The 20,273-nt window shown below is 35.5% G+C and overlaps 1 protein-coding gene across 1 annotated transcript in view; it reads left to right on the top strand.

Annotated features, from left to right (window-relative positions):
• Positions 1-20,273, top strand: part of LOC134527149 (uncharacterized) — a 290,286-nt gene that overhangs the window by 257,708 nt on the left and 12,305 nt on the right. Inside the window, exon 3 of the mRNA XM_063359544.1 lies at positions 14,613-14,748. Coding sequence (XP_063215614.1) covers positions 14,613-14,748 — 136 coding nt within the window. The remainder of the gene's footprint in view (positions 1-14,612; positions 14,749-20,273) is intronic.

Below are 20,273 nucleotides of genomic sequence, written 5' to 3'. Positions count from 1 at the left end.
TTCTTCGTATATACATTGCGAAAATTGTTAATAGCGTGAAGGAGGTGACAGACACTTGGAACAGTGTTCCACTTTTTCGTGCACACTTTTCGTGATTCTCGCACTTTCTCGAGCTGCAGGCAATATAATGCACGGGGTGCAATCAATTTCATGACGGGGTGCAAACAAAATCGTGCACGGGGTGCAAGCAACATCGTGCGTGGGATGCGATCAATATCGTGTACGGGTTAAAGCAATATCGTGTATGGGGTGCAGGCAATATAGTGTACAGGGTGCAAACAATATCGTGCACGGGAAGGAAGAGTATTCTCGGTCGCGGGCATGGCATTTCCCCCTCCACTGATATCCGTAACACCGCTGTCATCGTGTTGAGTAGATTGGCAGGATAAGAACGCCGTCAGATTTTGGAAACTCTCTCTCTATACCATTCGGTCTTCCTATTTTCCTTCACATTGGTTTTGAACATCAGTCAATTGGAGATATCACACTGTTAGAAATTACAGTAAATTTAGGGACCTTTCAACGAAGAATGTCACTCAGTTAAACGAAGTGTTCTGCATTATTTCAAATAACTGAATCTTCTTAGTAACTACTCCGTATTTTGACTTCACCGATGTATATTTCACTCTAGACAAAAGTAACCACACGATTGGACAAACGAAGAGTGTTCTTGTTCTAGACTCAATTATTGTTTTAAATGTTTCGCTAATTTACCAAGAACATTCTTTTGAATTCATATTCAAAGTAAGTGAACTAAGTGTCCGTAAATTTACAAAGATAGCTATAAATTGATCAAGTTCCTCGTATAATAGGTAACCAGCGTTCTTCGTTAACTTAAGATGAACGTTATTAATGGTGCAGCTAAATAACAATTATTATTTTTAGGCAAGTGAAAAAACTCACCGAAACACTACCCTTAACTAATAGTTTCCATGTTAGAGAAAAATGTAGTTATGTTAGAGATAGTGACAAGGGTTGTGTTAGTTGTATATACAGTACTGGTATAAGTTATTTGTGAAATAATTGTAATATTTTATACGGTAGTGGTTGCGTTAGCTGTGTTAGTTTCAACGTTAATTATAGTTAAAATTAATGTATTATTTATAAAGAAGTGGTATTATATATAGATAGGTCATCCTACTGGATCCAGGATCTGTTGCCTATGGTGGCCGTCCGCCATATTGGATTGTGACATCACTGCAGCCATAATGGATGTCTTTGATTTTGATATTTGACCTTGAACTTTAACCTTGACTTTGAGCGTGAACTGACCTCCACCATGACCTAACATTGACCTAAAACTCAATGCCATTTTGAATTTCGTCCTCTTGAATTCCGCAATCTTGAATTATTACATCACATCTGCCATCATGAATATGCGTAAATATAATAAAAAAATTCAATAAAATTTAAAAATTTATATTACAATTTTAATATAAGTTTAATAAAATACGCACTTATGTCTTGGAGTCTTCGGTTCGAAACTGTGAGAGCAAAAATAAAATAATCCTCCTACTGTAGTGACAGCTGGTAGACTGACCAACCACCATTTTCGTTAAGGCAGACATTAAACCAAACAATATGACCTTATGGCAGCAAACTGTGATCCGATATCTTGTTTTCGATTGCCAGGAATCTCTGCCTCACCATATAATTGTATTGTTTATCTGGTAGAGTGCAATGGTAGTACTTACTACAATATCATCCGATATATTTTCGGCCATCTTGTCGGCCATATTGGTGCCATCTTGAAAATCTGTTAGTGTTTGACTATAAATCCAAAAAATTACCATAATCATTTGAATTTTCTTATTAATAAAATGATTGAATAGATTGATTTCCGTCCTAGGTGCGATCTCTGGACGATGCAAAAAATATAATTTTATCTAAAATAATTGTTACTTTATTAAATATTATGAATAATCTAAAAAATCTTTAATTTGAATCTTTCAGCCACCAAAAGAAGCTGATGCAATTTTGGCTGCTATCATGAAAATATGTAAATATTAACCTAGAAATTAGTAAATAATTCTAAGAATCATCAAAAATATCACCTTTAAATGCAATGAATGATTCGATATATTTCAGTCCTTGGGTCGATACTTGGTCGATGAAAAGTAATTTATTCTTTAAAGTAGTTATTTAATTAATTGTCCTCACTTCATCAATGACTCCTGCACGTATGAATAACTATGATAATCGATATCACTATGACTTCAATAAAGGACGTGTTTAGTGCACTTTTTTAATACAAGAGTTTGACCTACATGCATATATACAAGCGTATCCAAACCACGAGATATTCTTTGTCAGTACTAAGCATGCAATACATCAAAGTAAAAATCAATGACGATCATATATAACGAGTGTATCCTAAACTCGTGACCTTTTATGTTACGTGGAATATATTTCAACCGAGTAATGTCCAATGTCGGGCTTATAGATCAAGCTTCTTAACACCACGAGGCCCTGTCCAATGCCAGTTGTATAAACCAAGTGTATCTGAATCTCAAGTCCTTCTTCGACTATACATGTTATATATTTGAAACAAATATGTCATATTTAAAGCAGATAAGACAAGATTCTCCGAACTGCCAGATATTAGACATGCAATTATTTTCCCAGATTCATTTGATTGGTAAATTCCTGTTACCAAAATAAAACTAATCATTTTATAGCATGTACAATTCAAACAGAAAAATTCATTAATCAGTCGATAGCTATATTTTGAAACATATGTGAAGCACTAACATGCAAGATTATTGCAGCGCGCATCTGGCATGCTTTAAGACCTATGAAAATGTAATCTACCTCGCAAATTCAGCATTACGAGGAATGTGTAAAGACTTTTATTACATGTATGGATCCCTTCGCCAAGAAATGTCTGTACCTTTCTTAATGATGCCAAACAGAATATAGTTACTCAACTTGAAGAAGAATCGATCAGTAAAGTAGAATTTGTGTCTACAGTGTACTTGTGGTAAAACTGAGCCATTTTAAGACGAGACTTTCAAAAGAGCATTTAAGACAATGAATACGGCTCTTTACCCATGGCGTGACGTTGAGGAGTAAATGATGCTATTTAGAAATATGTCTCAAAGAGAAATAATACCATGGTCAATGGTAGCTTATGGACACATAGTCATGTAGATCGATAGTAACTGATAACAAACAGACTCTGCTCACCGAAAAAAAAAACCTTTACAATTGGCTCGTATCTATTTACGTATAGTGGAATAAAATTTACGTAATAATTTATATTTGTAAAGAAGGTCTTGTTTTTATTTCTCGAACCTGTAATTTTTATTATGATTTTAAATTAATCAACTTTTTGGTATCATTCATAGATCGAACCTAGGACGGGAGTGATTCGGTTCAATAAATATTTGAATGAGTGACTTGTATTATGAACTTTGGTATTTCCCTTGTATTTCTAGCTAAAATATTACAGATTTTTCAAGAAAGTAAACTGTTTTATTGTTTTAGCTGAGATCTGTTAGGTAAAATACATTATTTTTCCGATGTAGCCTTTAAAATAAAATATATATATATATATATTTTTAAGACTGTCTTAAGTAAGACACTGCAAAGTTTTTCACCAGTTGCGTAAATAATTGCAATATTTTAGCAATACACATACCCTACTACAAATGAGCGGTTTTAGGAAATGTTAATTATATAAAAAGTTATTGACACATAAAATGAGCAGAGCACATTATTGTATTATCTCTATACAGTATACGGTTCGTTCATCTATAAAATATTTGACGATTCCCGCTTGATACTAAAAAAAAAAAAAAAAATATCAACCAAATGCTGTTCAATGGACGAAAACCTTGGTCATGTGCAACAAATTTTCACCTTAGTTGGAGGATGAGCGAATGTTATCCCTCAACCTCAGATGCCTCCAAGGCCACAGGACACGTGGAAGCTTCGGGGAGAATGATAAAGAGGGAAGCGGTGTAAGGGTGTAAGGAAACAACCTCTAAAACTGTATGCAAATTCAAGTCGATTGTTTGAAGTGTGTGAAAGTGGCTAGCTGTGTTTCACACCACAGACTACGGAGAGCCGTTTGTGGAGAGAGAGAGAGAGACAACAAAAAGCCACCAGCACTCTGGCTTGCTCTGCCGGTTCTCGTCAATCTCATTCTTCGCCTCCTATTCCTCCCTCCTCTCCTGCTCCCCCACTGAGCACCCGAGCAGACAAGGCTGTGGGCAGGTTCTGTCGGGAAGTTCGGGGCTCCATGTTTGTGGCTTCGCGCGCCTTCTCCGCATGCCTGCACTGGGGAAAAAATCCATATCCTGTACATTCACAACTTATTCCTTAGGAAATTAGTTGCCAAGAAATAGTGTTTAATACTGCAAGAAATATATTGTAACTTTGTTCAGTTCATGGTTATGGTTCTTTCCTCATAATGAAATACGTTTTAAGAGGCAATACTGAATGTATCGTTCAAAAATTGGCGCATAAGTTTATATTTCAATTGATATTTATTTCATACAATCATTTTTTTTTTAAACCATGAAAAAGATAATCGTAAAATTCAATAAGTAGATATATTTTGATATATTGTGTCTTTTGATGCGTGCAGTTAATACTAGAAAAATATTCAGGGAACGGTTCGAAAAATAGATTGAGAGTATTGGAGGTGTCTCCACCACTGCATGAGACATTTGCGGTTGTAGTTTCACCAGCGATGCCAACAACCTTCGAGACTTCAATGGCTGGTGATTCGCAACAACTATCGAGCATCGATGTCGTTACTGTGACCAGATTTTCTCGAATGGCGGTAATGGTCGTCGACACAAGAAGAGAGAATGTGCTAATAATCCGCATTGTACGATATTTAACTGATTGCAAGAAACGATAATTTAAAAAGACATGTCACAACCTGCCAACGAACTGCTTCTCCTGCCAAATGGCTGAGACTGCCACTGAAAAACACCCGTGATGGTGCTTTACTGAGTAAGAATAAATGAAGGAATGCAAACAATATAGTATATACCTATAACTTCTGTAAAAATACATTTTCGTTCTCTCGAGCTGCATTAAGACATTAAAAAAAAAAATGCGCGAAGAACCTATTACACTTGGTATTGCTCTGTGGTAAGAGTCATCCGCAGTTTACTTCTATTGGCCATTTGACACGATATGCCAATAAAATGTAAAGATAAAGTCCGTTCACCTACTGCGGACCAGCTAGTGTTGCATTCTGCCCCGCAAGTTTAGGTTGAGACGCGTACGCGCAGTGAATCTAAAAGTAATACGGATCTGCAGCAAGCAACTTCGTCACAGACTCAACGTGGAGCAAAAGCTACGAATGTTCTCGGTGAGTTCAGACCGAATGAAATATAGATTCTTCCTGGTGAAATCAGCATTCTGTGGGATGTCGAGAGACTTTTATTACCTGATCGGCTCTCATATGCCAAGAGACGTGTGGTCCTTTATAAATTAATTCACGCCAGTAATCCGTATGCAAAAGAAGAAAAAAATTTCGACAAAAATAAATTCAAACTTGCTAACTTACTAACATTAATAAGCAATATTACACGATTTTTGTAGTTACAACTGCATTAAAAAAGCAATTGCCCAAGGAATTGGGAAAAAGTTTACTTTTAAAATATGTTATACTGTAGTTTCTCGGTAATTTTAACAGCAATAGGGATGTAAAAACATGCGAAACTTTGATAACGCTGAACACAAATCAAACGTAAATAAATTTAAATCAGAATCAATTCACATTAAAAATTATTACTTCTTCAAGGGAAAAATTATCAATGGAAGCTGCGGACGGTCCATTTCCCGCCTCTAGAGTAGGAAGGTGAACGGTGTAACGGACTCGTCAATTTTCAAACGTATAATGCCATACCGAATATCGACGAATATAAATGCAAGATTCGCTTTCCAAAAAAATGAGGAGACCGCTCATGAAATACAGTTAGCTGTTGGATCTTACGAAATTGTCAACATTGAAAAATACATCAAGGAAAAGTTACATTACGAAAACCCGAACACCCAAAAAAGCATTAAAATATGCAGTGAAAATGTCGACTTTACGAAACTTTGGACTATAGGCACGATGGTCAGATTCGAACCAAAGAATAACGATGCAGGAAACAAGTATGAATCTACAGGCGCAGTAAATAAATTGCCTGTGAATGTAATTCGAATAAATTGCAATTTGGTAAGTGGAACATTTCTCAACAGAAGACGAAACCACATAACAAAATTTTCGCCAATGGTCTTGCCAGGATATAAACTGGTTGGAGTGCTACCAAGTATCTTTTACCTTCGAGTCGTCATGAAGTGCGCACATTAAGTCGTCGTCAGAATCGTTAACCAGTAAGGACTCTTGGTAAATTTTCAAGACGAAATTACATTACATCTGCACTTGAAGCGATGAACATAAAGTTTATGACACCGAATAAATATATAAGAAATCACATTGGTGTTCAAAAGATCAATTCTTTACCAGAAATCAGTGTTTTAAAACCTGATAGCATACAGTTTTTTCTCAGTATTGGACAAGTGTAGAATAAATATGAAAGACGAAATTCTCAATGTGGAAGACCCGGTAATTTCCATGACAGAATTATGTATATGGAACTGCACGATTACCAAACTTTCCTGGATGGACTATACGTGATACTTTCTGAAGTACATTTTGCTGTACAGCACCAAGGTATCTGAATTTTACCTTTGCAGTAATTTCTATGTATATAAGGCATGTTGTCAAAAGCGGATGGCATGCATCCGATAACGACAACAATATCAAGTAATGGCATTCTTCACTTAATAGATTGCATTAAGAATGTACTCAATGGTGTCGAGATGGACCAGACAAGAGATGCAGGCAGAATATCCGTTATGAAAAACTACCTTTGGCTGATGCTGAATGAACTGTCTGCTGCAAAGATGGCAGGATGGGGCCTCGAGGATAAAAACCAACTGCCTGTTTATGACGAAGAAAAATTCGAAGTTTGTGTTCCCATGTCCATACTTCTCGGATTCGCTGGAGACTATAAGCAAATAATCATTCATTTGAAACAAGAGCTCATACTTATTCAAGCCAACACACACATTGATGCAAAAGTCGCTGCTCCAGAAAACTCACAGTATGTCTCGCTAACACGACAGTCTATCGAGTGGATGGTACCTAACGTCCAAGTGAGCACGATCTAAGGTATCCAGATGATGAAGAACGTAGAAAATGGCAAGGAAATTGGCGTACCATTCTGATCCTGGAGCCTAGGAACGTGTCCTGGTTAACCTCGAAGTCAGCATATTAACTGGATAGTAAATTCCAGTTTCGCTACGGAAAAACCAATGTACATTATCGTCGGGCATTAGCTGGAAGTCAACTCAATGTATGAGTTAACCCTACCATGTTCAAAAACTGCCAAATACCTAATGTATAAATATTTTTAAACAGCGAAATCTATCCGTACGTGGACATAATCATAGACTTTGAAAATGGTATATTTCTTCTCGCATATCAAATGTATGCCAAGTTTCAGCAAACATACTATGTTCGCGGACAGTCACCGGTACTGAGTTCATACAGTTTGAAGAACAAGGCTCCATTAATGGTGTTCGATGTTTCTAAACAGTACGATCTAATAAATTCAAACCTCATCGACTGTAGGATCGAGATATCTACGAGTGGAAATATTTCACCAAACCCTTACGCTTTGTGTCTGATATTTTACGATCGACTTGCATCGTACAACTGCCGATACAAGCTTGTGAAAATCCTCTCATAAATAGTGGTGCATTTTGCGAAATTAATTTAGTTACGGCCGAGCATTGCTCGCATCAAGATGTACTGAAATTTGCAAGGTTTCCAGAGTCAAAACAGATTCGTCCTCAAGGAAATCTCCATCACCTATGAGGATGACAGCATTACTGGAACCCAGACCTTGTAATTACTGGATGAAAATGTAACCATCTGAATGAATGACTATAGAAATATTATCATTGCCTGGAGTGGGACGAAGGTAAAATTCCCTACTACCCAGTGAAAAACATTCTAGATGATTTACTACTACATAATCGGTGTGGCATTATTTATGTCAAGGAACCTGAACAGAAGAAACAGTTGAGCAAAGTCACCGAAATTGTAGACCTGCAAACCAACTACGGTTATTCTTCTCCGCGCAAGCTTCGTGCAATGTTTTCGGGCATCTACACGACAAATTTGAACGAGTATGTGCCTGTACAAACTCACAGCTAATGCATAAAAACGCATACAAGGCGTGCAACAATTCGCACCTTCAGTTGCAGGCAGACCTGCAAGAAGATGTATTAGATTCATCCTGCCAACGTGTACGTGAGCGTAAGACCCGGCTTTAGCAGTGTCCAATACAGCTACTGGGATGCTGGATATCTGCGCACTTATAAGGAAACCTGCGATGGAGTCGCTTAGTAGTGGCGGTTTTTGCACTTCCCTGTGCCCTACGAGCCGACTCAGTAGCTGTTAGATTGCTGCGAACCTGGAAACTGTGCCGTCTATCACATGAGATCACACATGATATTTCCAGCCAGCATCGAGAAAGATTTCGCTTCGTCTGCACATACAACAACAAACTTGGACGTGTCGCAACTGGTTGCGATGTGCGATGCATTTACACAGATACCCAAACGAAGTGCGTCTCATCGTAGTTCAGTCAGTGATCTTGTCTCAACATGCACTTAGGCAAAACCCAGTTGCAGCCGTGGTCGTAGACATCGTCGTTCATGTCTTACCAAAGTTGTCGTCAACGAAGAAGATGAGCAGTCGAATACTTGTGTTCCTGAGCCCAAGAATAGCGAACCAGTCATAACTGGAATCGATGATACAGTACCCAGAGTAGACGAGGCATTCAATACAGAATTAAAGACATTGCTTATGAAAATGTTTAATGACTGAACCTAATATGAACTTGTGTGTTTTGCTAAAATGTTTGTAAAAATTGAACATGTGTTTTTTTTTTTTAATTCTAGAGTTTTATGGTACCTGCATTTTAACCTAGTAAAAAATTAAACAAATTGTATTTTTTACGCACATACCAGCAGCCTCGAGTATATAAGTGAGGTCCAGACGAAATGACCCATATTCCACCTCTGGCCGCGCAGCAGTGCGGATCGTCTAGTTTGACCAGTCTGACATATAAGTCTGCTATTTTTCAGAACTCGATGACATCATTACCATCATTTTCAACAGTCTTGATGGAAGGTGTACAATTGACGGAGACCTCGATGGCAGTGACGCCGATGACAGCAGAGACCTCGATGGGAGCTATGCCAACAATTACAGAGTCTTGGTGGCAACGACCCGACGTCAGTGGAGACCTCGATAGTTGCGACGCTGAAGGCATTGGAGTTCCCGATGGTATATGTGATACCAGCTGCAGAGGAGGTATCGGTAGGTGCTGTTCCATTGCTTGAAGGTTTGCCAGCAATCTCGGAGACTTCAACAAATGACGGACGTTTATCACACCAGTGAAAATACTGTGGTGCGTCATTCATTACACCAGAAAATGCTTGCAGACATAAAAGAAGCGGGTGCCCGAGTAATGTACTGCAAAGTAATCTGTTTAATGCATTATATGTAATAAATCATTTAATCATCAAGAAAGCTTAAATTAGCATTATAAAACCTGCACTGGGTGCATTAAGCGTAAGAAAAAACCTGTTTGCAAATACTGTGGTAGAACCTTTATGTTAGCACAGCATGCTAGATGGCATAAAGACTAAAACTTTCCAATGAACATGTTGTCAAATTTGTCACAATGCGAAGGGTGTGGTGTGTTATACCGAGTTTAGTCTATTTGACTGTCCATTTGAAAAAAATGTAAAGGTAGAAACTGAAATTTTATTGGTTACAAAGTGTCACATGACCTTTGTGTATAAATATATAACTAGTTTGCCTTGGGTGTGACTCTCAGTTCTTCTTTGTTCGTGGAAGAGTGAAGACAAACTCCCCTGGCAGTTACTCAACGGTGTTATTCGGACTTGAAAGTTGAAGACCTCGATGGCATCGCTGCCATATTTAGAGCAGAACTCTATGAAATTTGTACCATCATGTATTTGTGGTTCTTCAGCCCAGTCTGACGTATCACCTTCAACAACTTCAATGATAAATTTTTCAAAATATTCGGGGGCCCTTATATCAGCAACGTCGACTGCGATGACAACAGTGCCAGTGACAATGATTAACAATGATTACAAACTGTGAAAACCTCTAAATCTTCGAGGTTACGTAATACACAATTGTAAAATATAAGTCTGAACGCATTAAATATTACTACAACGTGTTTTATCCAGTTTATATGCTAAGGAAACCTCACAAGGTTTATCAGGTATTGTGACGGACATATTAAACATTCATGAGAATCAAAATGTATGTTCTGCGGCAATAAATTTGTATGCATAACAAATTGCAAGGCATAATGAAATATAAAAATGTCCTTTTAACGAAATTGAGAACACTGTGCTGTGTAAAAAATGTAGTAATCAACTGCAATGTGGAACTTCTCTGAAAAGACATGTCAATATATTAAAAGGACTCACTTCTAACTCCAAGAAGAAACGGAAGTAATTTGCTTGTTTTTTGTTCTTGTATAAATTATGTTATAAATTTATTATTTGTTAAAATTTTATTGGTTTTATTTCTCAAACCTGTCCTTTGTATAGTATATTAATATATTTTTCTTCAGTCAAGGATTGAAGCAAGCACTGTAATCGACTGAAACAATCATTATTTTATAAAGTGATTATTTGGTGTTTTTGGGAATTTTTTCCAAATTTCAGGCTTAATAATTACAGCATGTCATGTTGGTGGCCAAGATGGTGGATGCCACAGTAATAAATTATTCCTGCACTCTAGTGCGTAAAAATTAAAATAATATGATGGCAGTGTCATCTAGCAGATGAAAACAATCTGTCGGATCATAGATGACAGTCTCCAGCAGACGAAAACAAGATGGTCACCATGACATTATGATTACTGACATTATATATGACTGGGCATTAGTAGTGGGAGTTGTCTGTCGTTGGCTTCCGAGGAGGAAGGACACGTCGCCATTTTTATTTTGCCCTCTCTGTGTTCGAACCGCGGATTCCAAGCTCCACGACGTGGGTGTTTTTATTTATTTTAAATTATTTATAGAATTTCAAGATGGTGACCATAATTAAATGTGCACATTATAGATTGGGGAGTTTGATACTAAAATTGCGAAAAATTCTAGAATCCCAAGATGGTGGAAAAAAATTAACGGGAAAACATAATGGTTTATCCAAAAATGCCGCTGGGGTCAATATAAAAGTCAAAGGTCAAGGTTAACGTCATCCAAGATGGCCGCATTGACATTATAATCCAATATAGCAGTAGGCTCCTCCGGCTCCTCCTTACGGACCCTACCGCAGGAGTCTCCTTCCTGTACTACTCAGGAAGAATTTTTCCTAGCGTTTAGAAAATTATGTTTATTATTTTTGTGCATTTATAGATGATATTCTTTTTTCAGTCAAAAATTAATGTATATATACATCGTGTGTCATATGTTTCTTTCATATTTTCTGTTAAGTTTAAGTTTAAAATCACAATATAAATCTCTTCTTAAGAAAATAATTTAATGCTTTGGAAGTTTTTCCCCCTTTACTGCGTATCTAATGGCTTAGCGAAGTTGTTTTTTTTTTATGATAACTAAACGTCACCTTCGAATTTTCGGGAAGTCAGAAGGCCAGAGGGTTTTGGGTGGTATTAAAATTCCAGCGAGAAAGAAAGTCCGAAATTAAAAAAAAAGTAAATAAAATTCTAATTACGCTCCTTAACGCATTTCTAGCGTATTAAAATGTAATTAGGTTTTACTTTATTTCCAAGGATACTGACTTAAAAAAAAAAAGTTACAGTGGTCGTTAAAAATTTCACCATGAAACTTTTTTACACAAAACTTATGACCAAAAGTGAGGGCTGGAAAAGAATAATTTGGGTTACTCTTCCATAGGATCGCCACTGATTTGATTCATTTAATTAAGAACTTCTAATACACCCAAAATCTGAGTAGGTAATTTAAACCAAAAAAAATAGCGTGTCGTTTGTTCATTTTGCAAATAAACTTATAATACGAAACTCGGACACGATATTTAACGTAGAATTCTTTAAAATTATGTTTGCAATACCTTTAGTTTAGTTAAAGCAAACATTGCGAAATATATTTAAAATTTTGTTTGTTCTTCTATTGCATTATGAACGCTGCGCTATCGTTGTATTTTTAAAACAAAAAGTTCCAGTCCAACAGACAAATTTAAAAATATTATCCAAAATATTTTAAAATACATATTATATTTGTTTTTGCTCAAACAAAAGAAATTGGCCTGAAAATACTTTCTACAAACCAAACTTACATTTATTAAACTGATTCAAGTATTAAGATTCAACAGTAAAAATTTAATTACTTAATTATTTTATTTTACTTGGCGTCAAATATGTGAATGCTTACAATTTTTTTGTCCCTCTACAATATGACGTGTGCGGCGGTATTTCTAAATTTCAATGTTAACCAATGATTGTCAAAATTGTAATGCAAATATTTTAATTTGTCGTTATTTCTTTTTATGACCATTAATGATAACATAAACTGTTATAAAAGTGATTTTGGCATACAAATTCGCTAATTATGTCCCCAGATTTTCATGAATGTTAATTTATATACGGATGATTTACGCGGGTCCGCCATCCTTTCGAGATTTCTTAGACTTCCACACATGAGAGCAACACATTTCCGTTTCAAATAACTTCCGTTCCATTCACGAAATTACTCCTACCAAATGCCATATACCGAAAAACAAGATATTAACACATCAAAAATATGTTTTTAAAAAAGTGGTTACTAAACGGCCCGCAAGCCACGATCATCTTGATTCTTGCAATAAGAGGATTATATTTTAACCGCACATGGGTTCTTAATAATTATTGTTATTAATATAATCCACAATTCATTCGTCAATTTCTTATAAAATTATGTAAGAGTGTTTCCGTAATTAAATCAAACACAAACGGGATTTCATCTGTTATAGTTTGTTACATGGTTTTAAATAACAATTACTTAAAAAGGTTTGGACCTTAAATATGTATAATAATATATTTACTTTTATATTTTTATTTGTATGGATGGAGTGCTTCCATAATTTAGATCAGTAACATTTAAGATAACCTCGGATATATCTTTTACAAAATTGTTTAAAATAACTACTTTTAAAATTTTTTTTTCAAATATTTAATAAATGTAAAATTACAATCACTTGTTTTTATGTGCGTGCACTAAGATTTTATATCAGTTATAATTACCATTACTAGTTTTTATGTGCGTGCACTAAGATTTTATGTCATTTATATCAGACATAAATCAGATTACATCAGACAGGTTCTGCAACACTGTTTACTCATTTATAAATGTTTTTAGAAAATATGATGAATTAAACTCCTTTTTAAGGTCCGAAAATTTGCACATTACATTTTTCTTTTTATTACCGTGCAGTGAGATAACGAACTACACTTTTTATTATTTTACCAAAGCTCACTTAACTTTACATTGCTTTGACTAGACCCACACCCAAACCTAACTCATAAAATGATATATATTACGAAAGTTGTAAATTTTTAACATAATTTTATATTTCAATCTCTTTAAAATACTCATAAGTCAGTAGTTAGGTAACCACTACCCTTACTGGGCCTGACTCACAGTATCAGGGCAGCAAATGTGAAAAAAATAAACATAGAAAATGAAGATGGCGTCAGGTGATTCTCTTTACAATTCAGCACCATCATTATTGATTGACAGCCCCCCATCGCCTTTCTACAATTCCGGATAAAATATCTCTTAACGCCTTTTCCCCCAGGGGGCCGTCGTGAACGATTTATTACGAACTAACGCAACAGACGAACCAAATATGATTCCGCTGCCTTCCGCTCGCCTGCCATTACGTATATATGTATGTATATATACATATATACACAAACATATTTATACATAAACATTTAATGACTCTATTATTGTGTTACTTAAATGAACGCGATGTTCTATCATTTTACCCTATAAACAAACTTAACATTGTGTCGCTGTACTTAGCTTTGTGTACCACTGAATAGCGTTGATAAAGAAAAATCATTTAAACATAATTCATGTCTAGTTTACACTGATTTTCAATGGACAAAAATCTCAGGAATGTACAGGAAAAATTAACTTTGGCAAATATATATATATATATATATATATATATATATATATATATTGCATTTTTACCAGTAGGTACATATGTGTGTACCTACAAGCAAACTGTTCTGACAAAATAAAATCAGGAAATTAAATATTTTAACAGTTTATATTTGTGCAATTTCATCTATTAAAAAATGACTGTATTTTTCACCCCTGATATATTGTTATAAAAATTAAAAAAATTCGTGTATTATTTTCACCGAAGTCTGTATAGCACAATTTGGTTTTTCAGAAACACGTGTGTAAAGCTACACCTCGACCTTTGTGTGGGTAGTTTTGCGATGATGTCCCCCCCCCCCCCCCCCCCCAAGAGCAGAGGACGAGGCGCAATGCTAGTGTGTGGCTTGCTTGCAGCACACGCTGTCGGACGACAAGCGAGTGGCGCTGTGCTCGCTGACGCTGCAGGCCAGCGGCACGTACCGCTGCGAGGTGTCGGCCGAGGCGCCGTCCTTCGCGTCTGCGCAGAAGGAGGCCCGCATGGAGGTCGTGTGTACGTGCACTCAGACCAGTGTTCTGTGCGCTTCGGCCACCAGTTGCCAACAGATAGTCTGTAATACTACAACACATTGTTATTTTTATTTTTGCACATTGATGGCTTAGAATGAAAACCTCGAAAATACGTTTTTTTTTATGTTTTTGGCTGGAAAACCTCGTATCTCACACATATTTGGCTGAAAGAAATAAAATGAGCATCCTACTGCTTTCTATCACATAAAAGAATTGTACAACCATTGATTGAGGGGGGCGAAATAAACGGTTTTTTGTCTCTGCTGTAAAATTTGCTTTTTATGAGATACTACAAGGTTTTCATTCTAAGCCATCGATATATGAAATACGTTTTTCGAGAAAATACTGAGAATTTATTACAGAAATAAGCACATCATTTTATATTTTAATTGATGTTTCATTTAAAAATTTTTATTTAATCACGGAAAAGATTGTTGTATGTTAAATTTTTTACCTTATTTTATTGTATCATGCTTATTATGTGCGCAGTTAATACTGAAACTCTATTCAGGAAACGATTTACAAATTACTTTTAACTGCTGGAAGTACTGACACAATACACACTGAAAATGCCCGGGTAAGAATATGAACCCGTGTTACTGCGTACACTATTATGTAGTGATACATTTGTTTTCATGTGAATGTACAAATTTACAAATAACAGTAATTTTACATGGATAATTATGTTCGATTAAAAACAAACTTCAGGGGTGCCATGCATTTTTCGCAAAAAAATCTAAACTTTTAATAGACAGCAAAAAGGAACGCTCACACCAGCGTTTTTTTTTTCTTGTGACAATCGGCCGTTTGCAAAAGAAGTCATTGACTTATTTGACCGGGCCATTTTGGACGCCTTTGCTTCTACACTGAATTATCGTGATAAGTGTGCTAACAGTAGACATGTAGACCAAGTTAGTTACTATACATAGTCGACGCTACAGTCTCTCGGCTAGTCTCGTTATTTTTCGTGAAAAAAATGCCCTAAATATTAACATAGAACACAGATATGGCCAGGAGAAATTCACGGATACATTTCATGATACAACAAAATTCTAAATTGCTTCAGCTATCCGCACATAAATTGTGTGGTATACTTTGACCAATAAGGAATCATGAACTAACAAATTACCGATTTAAGGCTAACAAAATGAGACTTGAAACCTCTCGGTAGAAAATTGCAGGTAATATTTCGTCATAGAGTATAAAGAGAAATGTAAAGTCTTGTTGGAGGTCAATAAAAACACGAATATATCCAGTCCTTAAAAGTTGATTGTGTGCGCATTATTCGATCGATGTGTTTTTTATCACACTGATTCACAATAATGCACATAATGATCATGTGCATGAAAGACGGGTCGTGTACTTGGCAGAGATGTCATGTACATGGGGGATATCTCGCTATCATGAGAGAGAGGTTGCGTACATGGGAGAGAGTCTATATGTATGAGAAAGAGATAGTGTGCAGGGGAAAGAAAGCTTGAGCATGGGAGAGAGGTTCAGTGCCTTGGAGAGAGATCGTGTACACGAGAGAGAGAGAGAGAGAGAGAGAGGTATTTTACTAAAGAGAGTAGTCATTTACATCGATGAGAGGTCATTTGCATGGAAGAGAGGTCGTATGCATAGGAAATATTTTAAGTATATTATATTTTTACAGACTCATGGTTTAAGTGTCAATATAAACAGAGGAGGGAGGTTTTTTGCAGAACTTATAAACGTATTACATTATATTTTATAAATGGAGGCAAGAAATTGTTAAGATAATACATTACTCAAGAAATTTGTGATTTAAAAAGTCGTAACTTCATATATGGGCAATGCTTAAGAAGCAATAAATATAACAAAAAAAGGAAATAAAAAATATATAGACATGGTAATTTCTCACATCACTTTGATATAATTTATATATATATATATATATAAAGTTTATGTATAGGTTTATAGTTTTCTAGGAGCTTTCGCTGGATAGTTAAAATATTAATTTACGATAAACTTGTCTTAAACTTGACATTCTCACAAGTAGAACCAGTGGCACACTTTTTTATTCTGCTATTGTTATTTTTTTCTCTTAACAGTGTTTGCAAACGACCTCATGCAGTTTTCAGCGTCCGCGAGTAACATCATGTAACGCCTCGCAAGTGGTATTCGGGATGTGGTCAACACCTTCTACTTTTGAGAACTGTGAAAGTCGAGGCACAGCTTCAACCACTCATCTCGGTGCCGGAAAATCTTGTCTGTCCAGTGTGTGTTTCTTAAGTCTCTGTTGCACGCGCAGATTTAGTTATTCTATTTTCTTGTAGTTACTATTACTAAGGCATTTTCTTGTAATTTTACTCTAAAAGATCCCGTATATTTGTTGCTTATAAAAACTTTATTCTCAGCTCTTTACTAAACTTTATTTTCGAGCAGTGATATTCGAAGTAAGTGATGATTATTTTGAACTTCTACATTACACTTTACTATTGAGAAAGTTTGGGACTAAAACATAAAATGCATGGGCGCTGGCGTGATGAATTTAAACCTTTACACATAAGACGCTTAATAATAGTAGGTAATGACACAATTATAAAAATAAACAACACTGTAAGAGACTGGAACTTAAGAAAAAAAATTACAAGCAATTAAGAGTCTTCTATTGTCCCACATAAAATGAGAAAAACACATGATCTCTTCTTTGATGCTCTTGTTCTTTGCTTTTCTCTGGTGTTCTTTGGTTTATCACTTTTTCATTTAAGAGGCATTGTTGTTTTAATACCATAACATTCGAACGCGCATGATTTTCAGTATATTGTAATATATTTATTTTGAAATACAAACAAAGCTTACTAAACCTTAGTTTTTTCGAAACAATCCCAGTTAATAATGGGCATGGACACATTTTGTTCAGTGAACTGAAAACTACTGGTAAGATACATGCACGACTCCGCTCATCCGAGGCATTAGTTTGTAGTTATCATATACCAATTTGATGCAACCCAAGTTATTTCCATCTAATACGAAATGTGTAGGAACTATCTGAAAATACTTTAATCACAACTTAATAAAACAAATCATGATTCTCGCAAGGTAGCGCTAGTTTCAATTTTTAAAATTCATCGAGTGTTAATTTGATAACAATTTGCCTTAAAACAAGTTTTCAAATAACTGGCGTTAGGTGAGCTCATAGTAGTGGTTTCGCCTTTTAAACTGACATTATTGTTCGGTTTTGAGCTTTATATTATTTTTTAAGGTTGTTTACAACAATTTATTAAATGCGTTGTGTATGCGTTAGTACCACATCACAGTGATTTGCATTCAATAAGGCTTTATTGCTGTTTAAAATGTTGTTCCATGATAGCTGTCCAAATTAAATTCTTTAATTATAATCTAAAATTGACAAATAGATGCACCTTAATTGTCACAATGTAAAAATTACGATAAGATATAGCTATCTATACTAATATTATAAAGCTGAAGAGTTTGTTTGTTTGTTTGAACGCGCTAATCTCAGGAACCACTGGTCCGATTTGAAAAATTCTTTCAGTGTTGGATAGTAAATTTATCGAGGAAGGCTATAGGCTATATTATAATATTATCAATAACATTAGGGATCCTTACTAAAAGTCCAATTTAGAATCAAATGCGTTGGAGGGGGTTATATACAGCATGCAGTACACGTACGAAGTGTGTGTTGACGATGCCGCAGGCGCTAGAAGTAAACGACTATTTCATTGTTAGTGCAGTCCTCATCACCGTTGAAACTTTGCGGGTACTTTAAATATCAAAAATTGTCCTTTTTTTCAAGTATATATATTTTACAGACTCGAAACTTCACAGTAATGTTCTTTATGTTACGCAGGATGACATTTTCTGAAAATTAGATCCCATGGGTGGTTAAAACCAGGCAACAGTGGGCACTTTGTCTGCATTAGAACAGGATTTTGCATTTTTCATGCCTTCTGCGTCTCCATGGCAACGGGCATCGCGCGGCAGTGGCGTACACACAAGGAGGGGCATGTATAATGAGCGGCGCAAGAGTGATCTGCCTGTAGACTGCCGTAGCGAAGTACGGGTACATCAGTTGTACGTTGCGTGCACGAGTCGGAAAACATAGGTGCTATTCATTTTCTCTCCGGTACATTATACAGCATTATAATAAATTTTCACTGAATTTTTTTTATTTACCATTACTCTAAATGGGAGATGTGGCTTAATTTTTTTCCATTAGTATAGCCGTGCGAAGCCAGGTTGGGCAGCTAGTTAAAATATAATTATAAAGCGTGCCATGTAGGAAACAACCGCTTAAGTAGTAATTACTTTAGGTTTATAACATCTTACTCAGATATATCACTAGAGACAGGGAAACACAAGACAAATATTAAATATCAATAAAAAATTGCCCATTATTTATTTTAATAAATCATTCAGACTAGTATATAAAGAGCTTAGTTCTGGGTGAAAATTAAAATTATTGGACACCATGTCAGAATATGACGTCACGGTGATCATCTTGGATAACCTTGGCGCCGGCAGCCCTTTAGGATACAACATAATGTATTCAACCATTTTCAATTCTAGAAAATTCCACCTTTTAGTTTTACTGCCATTTTGTTTCCTCTTGGACTCGAATGCCAAACTCCCGTGCATTGCACTTTTCGTTATCGCGACAATCTTGAAAAATCTGCAATTTTATTGCTATAAAATTGGGGAGGATTTTATATTTATAAAAATATACCTCAATTAAATTTTAATTATGAAATTTATAAAAAGGTACTGGATTGTATCCCAACGAGGTCATTCAATTAAAAATGATGATGGCTAATTCCTTCATGGAAGCCACCAGTAAACTGACATCCCAATTTAATTAATAAGTTATATATTGCGTCAAAAATTATGACATCATGGAGGCCATCTTGTTTTCGTCTGCTGGAGACCGACATCTTGTATCCAGCATATTTTTTTCGTCTGCTAGAAGGCGCTGTCGCCATATTCATTTAATTTTTACCCGCTAGAAAGCAATATTATTTAAAACCATGGCAACCGCCATCTTGTCAGTTGTCTTGGATGCCATCTTAAAATTGTGGAATTATTCCGTTACCTATAAGTTCAAAAAAGATTCCAAAATACATAAAAAAACTCACTACAATTTTTATTGATTCAATTGATTCCTGTCTTTGGTTCAGTTCTGGCTAAATGAAAAAAATTGAAATTTATGTAAAAAAAAATAGCTGTTCAATTTAATATGGTGAAAAAACCTAACATTTGCTAAAAAAAAAAAAAAAAAAACTCATCTACCAACTTCCAGTGAGCCAATGTTGTCATTTGACCACCATTTTGAAAATTCGTAATTATTGAACTAAAAATTCGGAGAAATTAAAAAAAAAATCATTTATTAATAAAATTAATGAATATATATATTTATGTCAACAGTTTCATACCAAGCAGTACAGAGATAATGAATAATAATGCAGATTGATTATATATTAAACGATCAATTATTCGTGATACAGCAACTACAAAAAACACTATATC

The sequence above is a fragment of the Bacillus rossius genome, chromosome 1 (genome assembly GCF_032445375.1).
Source record: "Bacillus rossius redtenbacheri isolate Brsri chromosome 1, Brsri_v3, whole genome shotgun sequence".
Lineage (NCBI taxonomy): Eukaryota > Metazoa > Arthropoda > Insecta > Phasmatodea > Bacillidae > Bacillus > Bacillus rossius.
The sequence above is the reverse complement of the archived record's forward strand: the minus strand, read 5'-3'. Positions and strand labels throughout refer to the sequence as shown.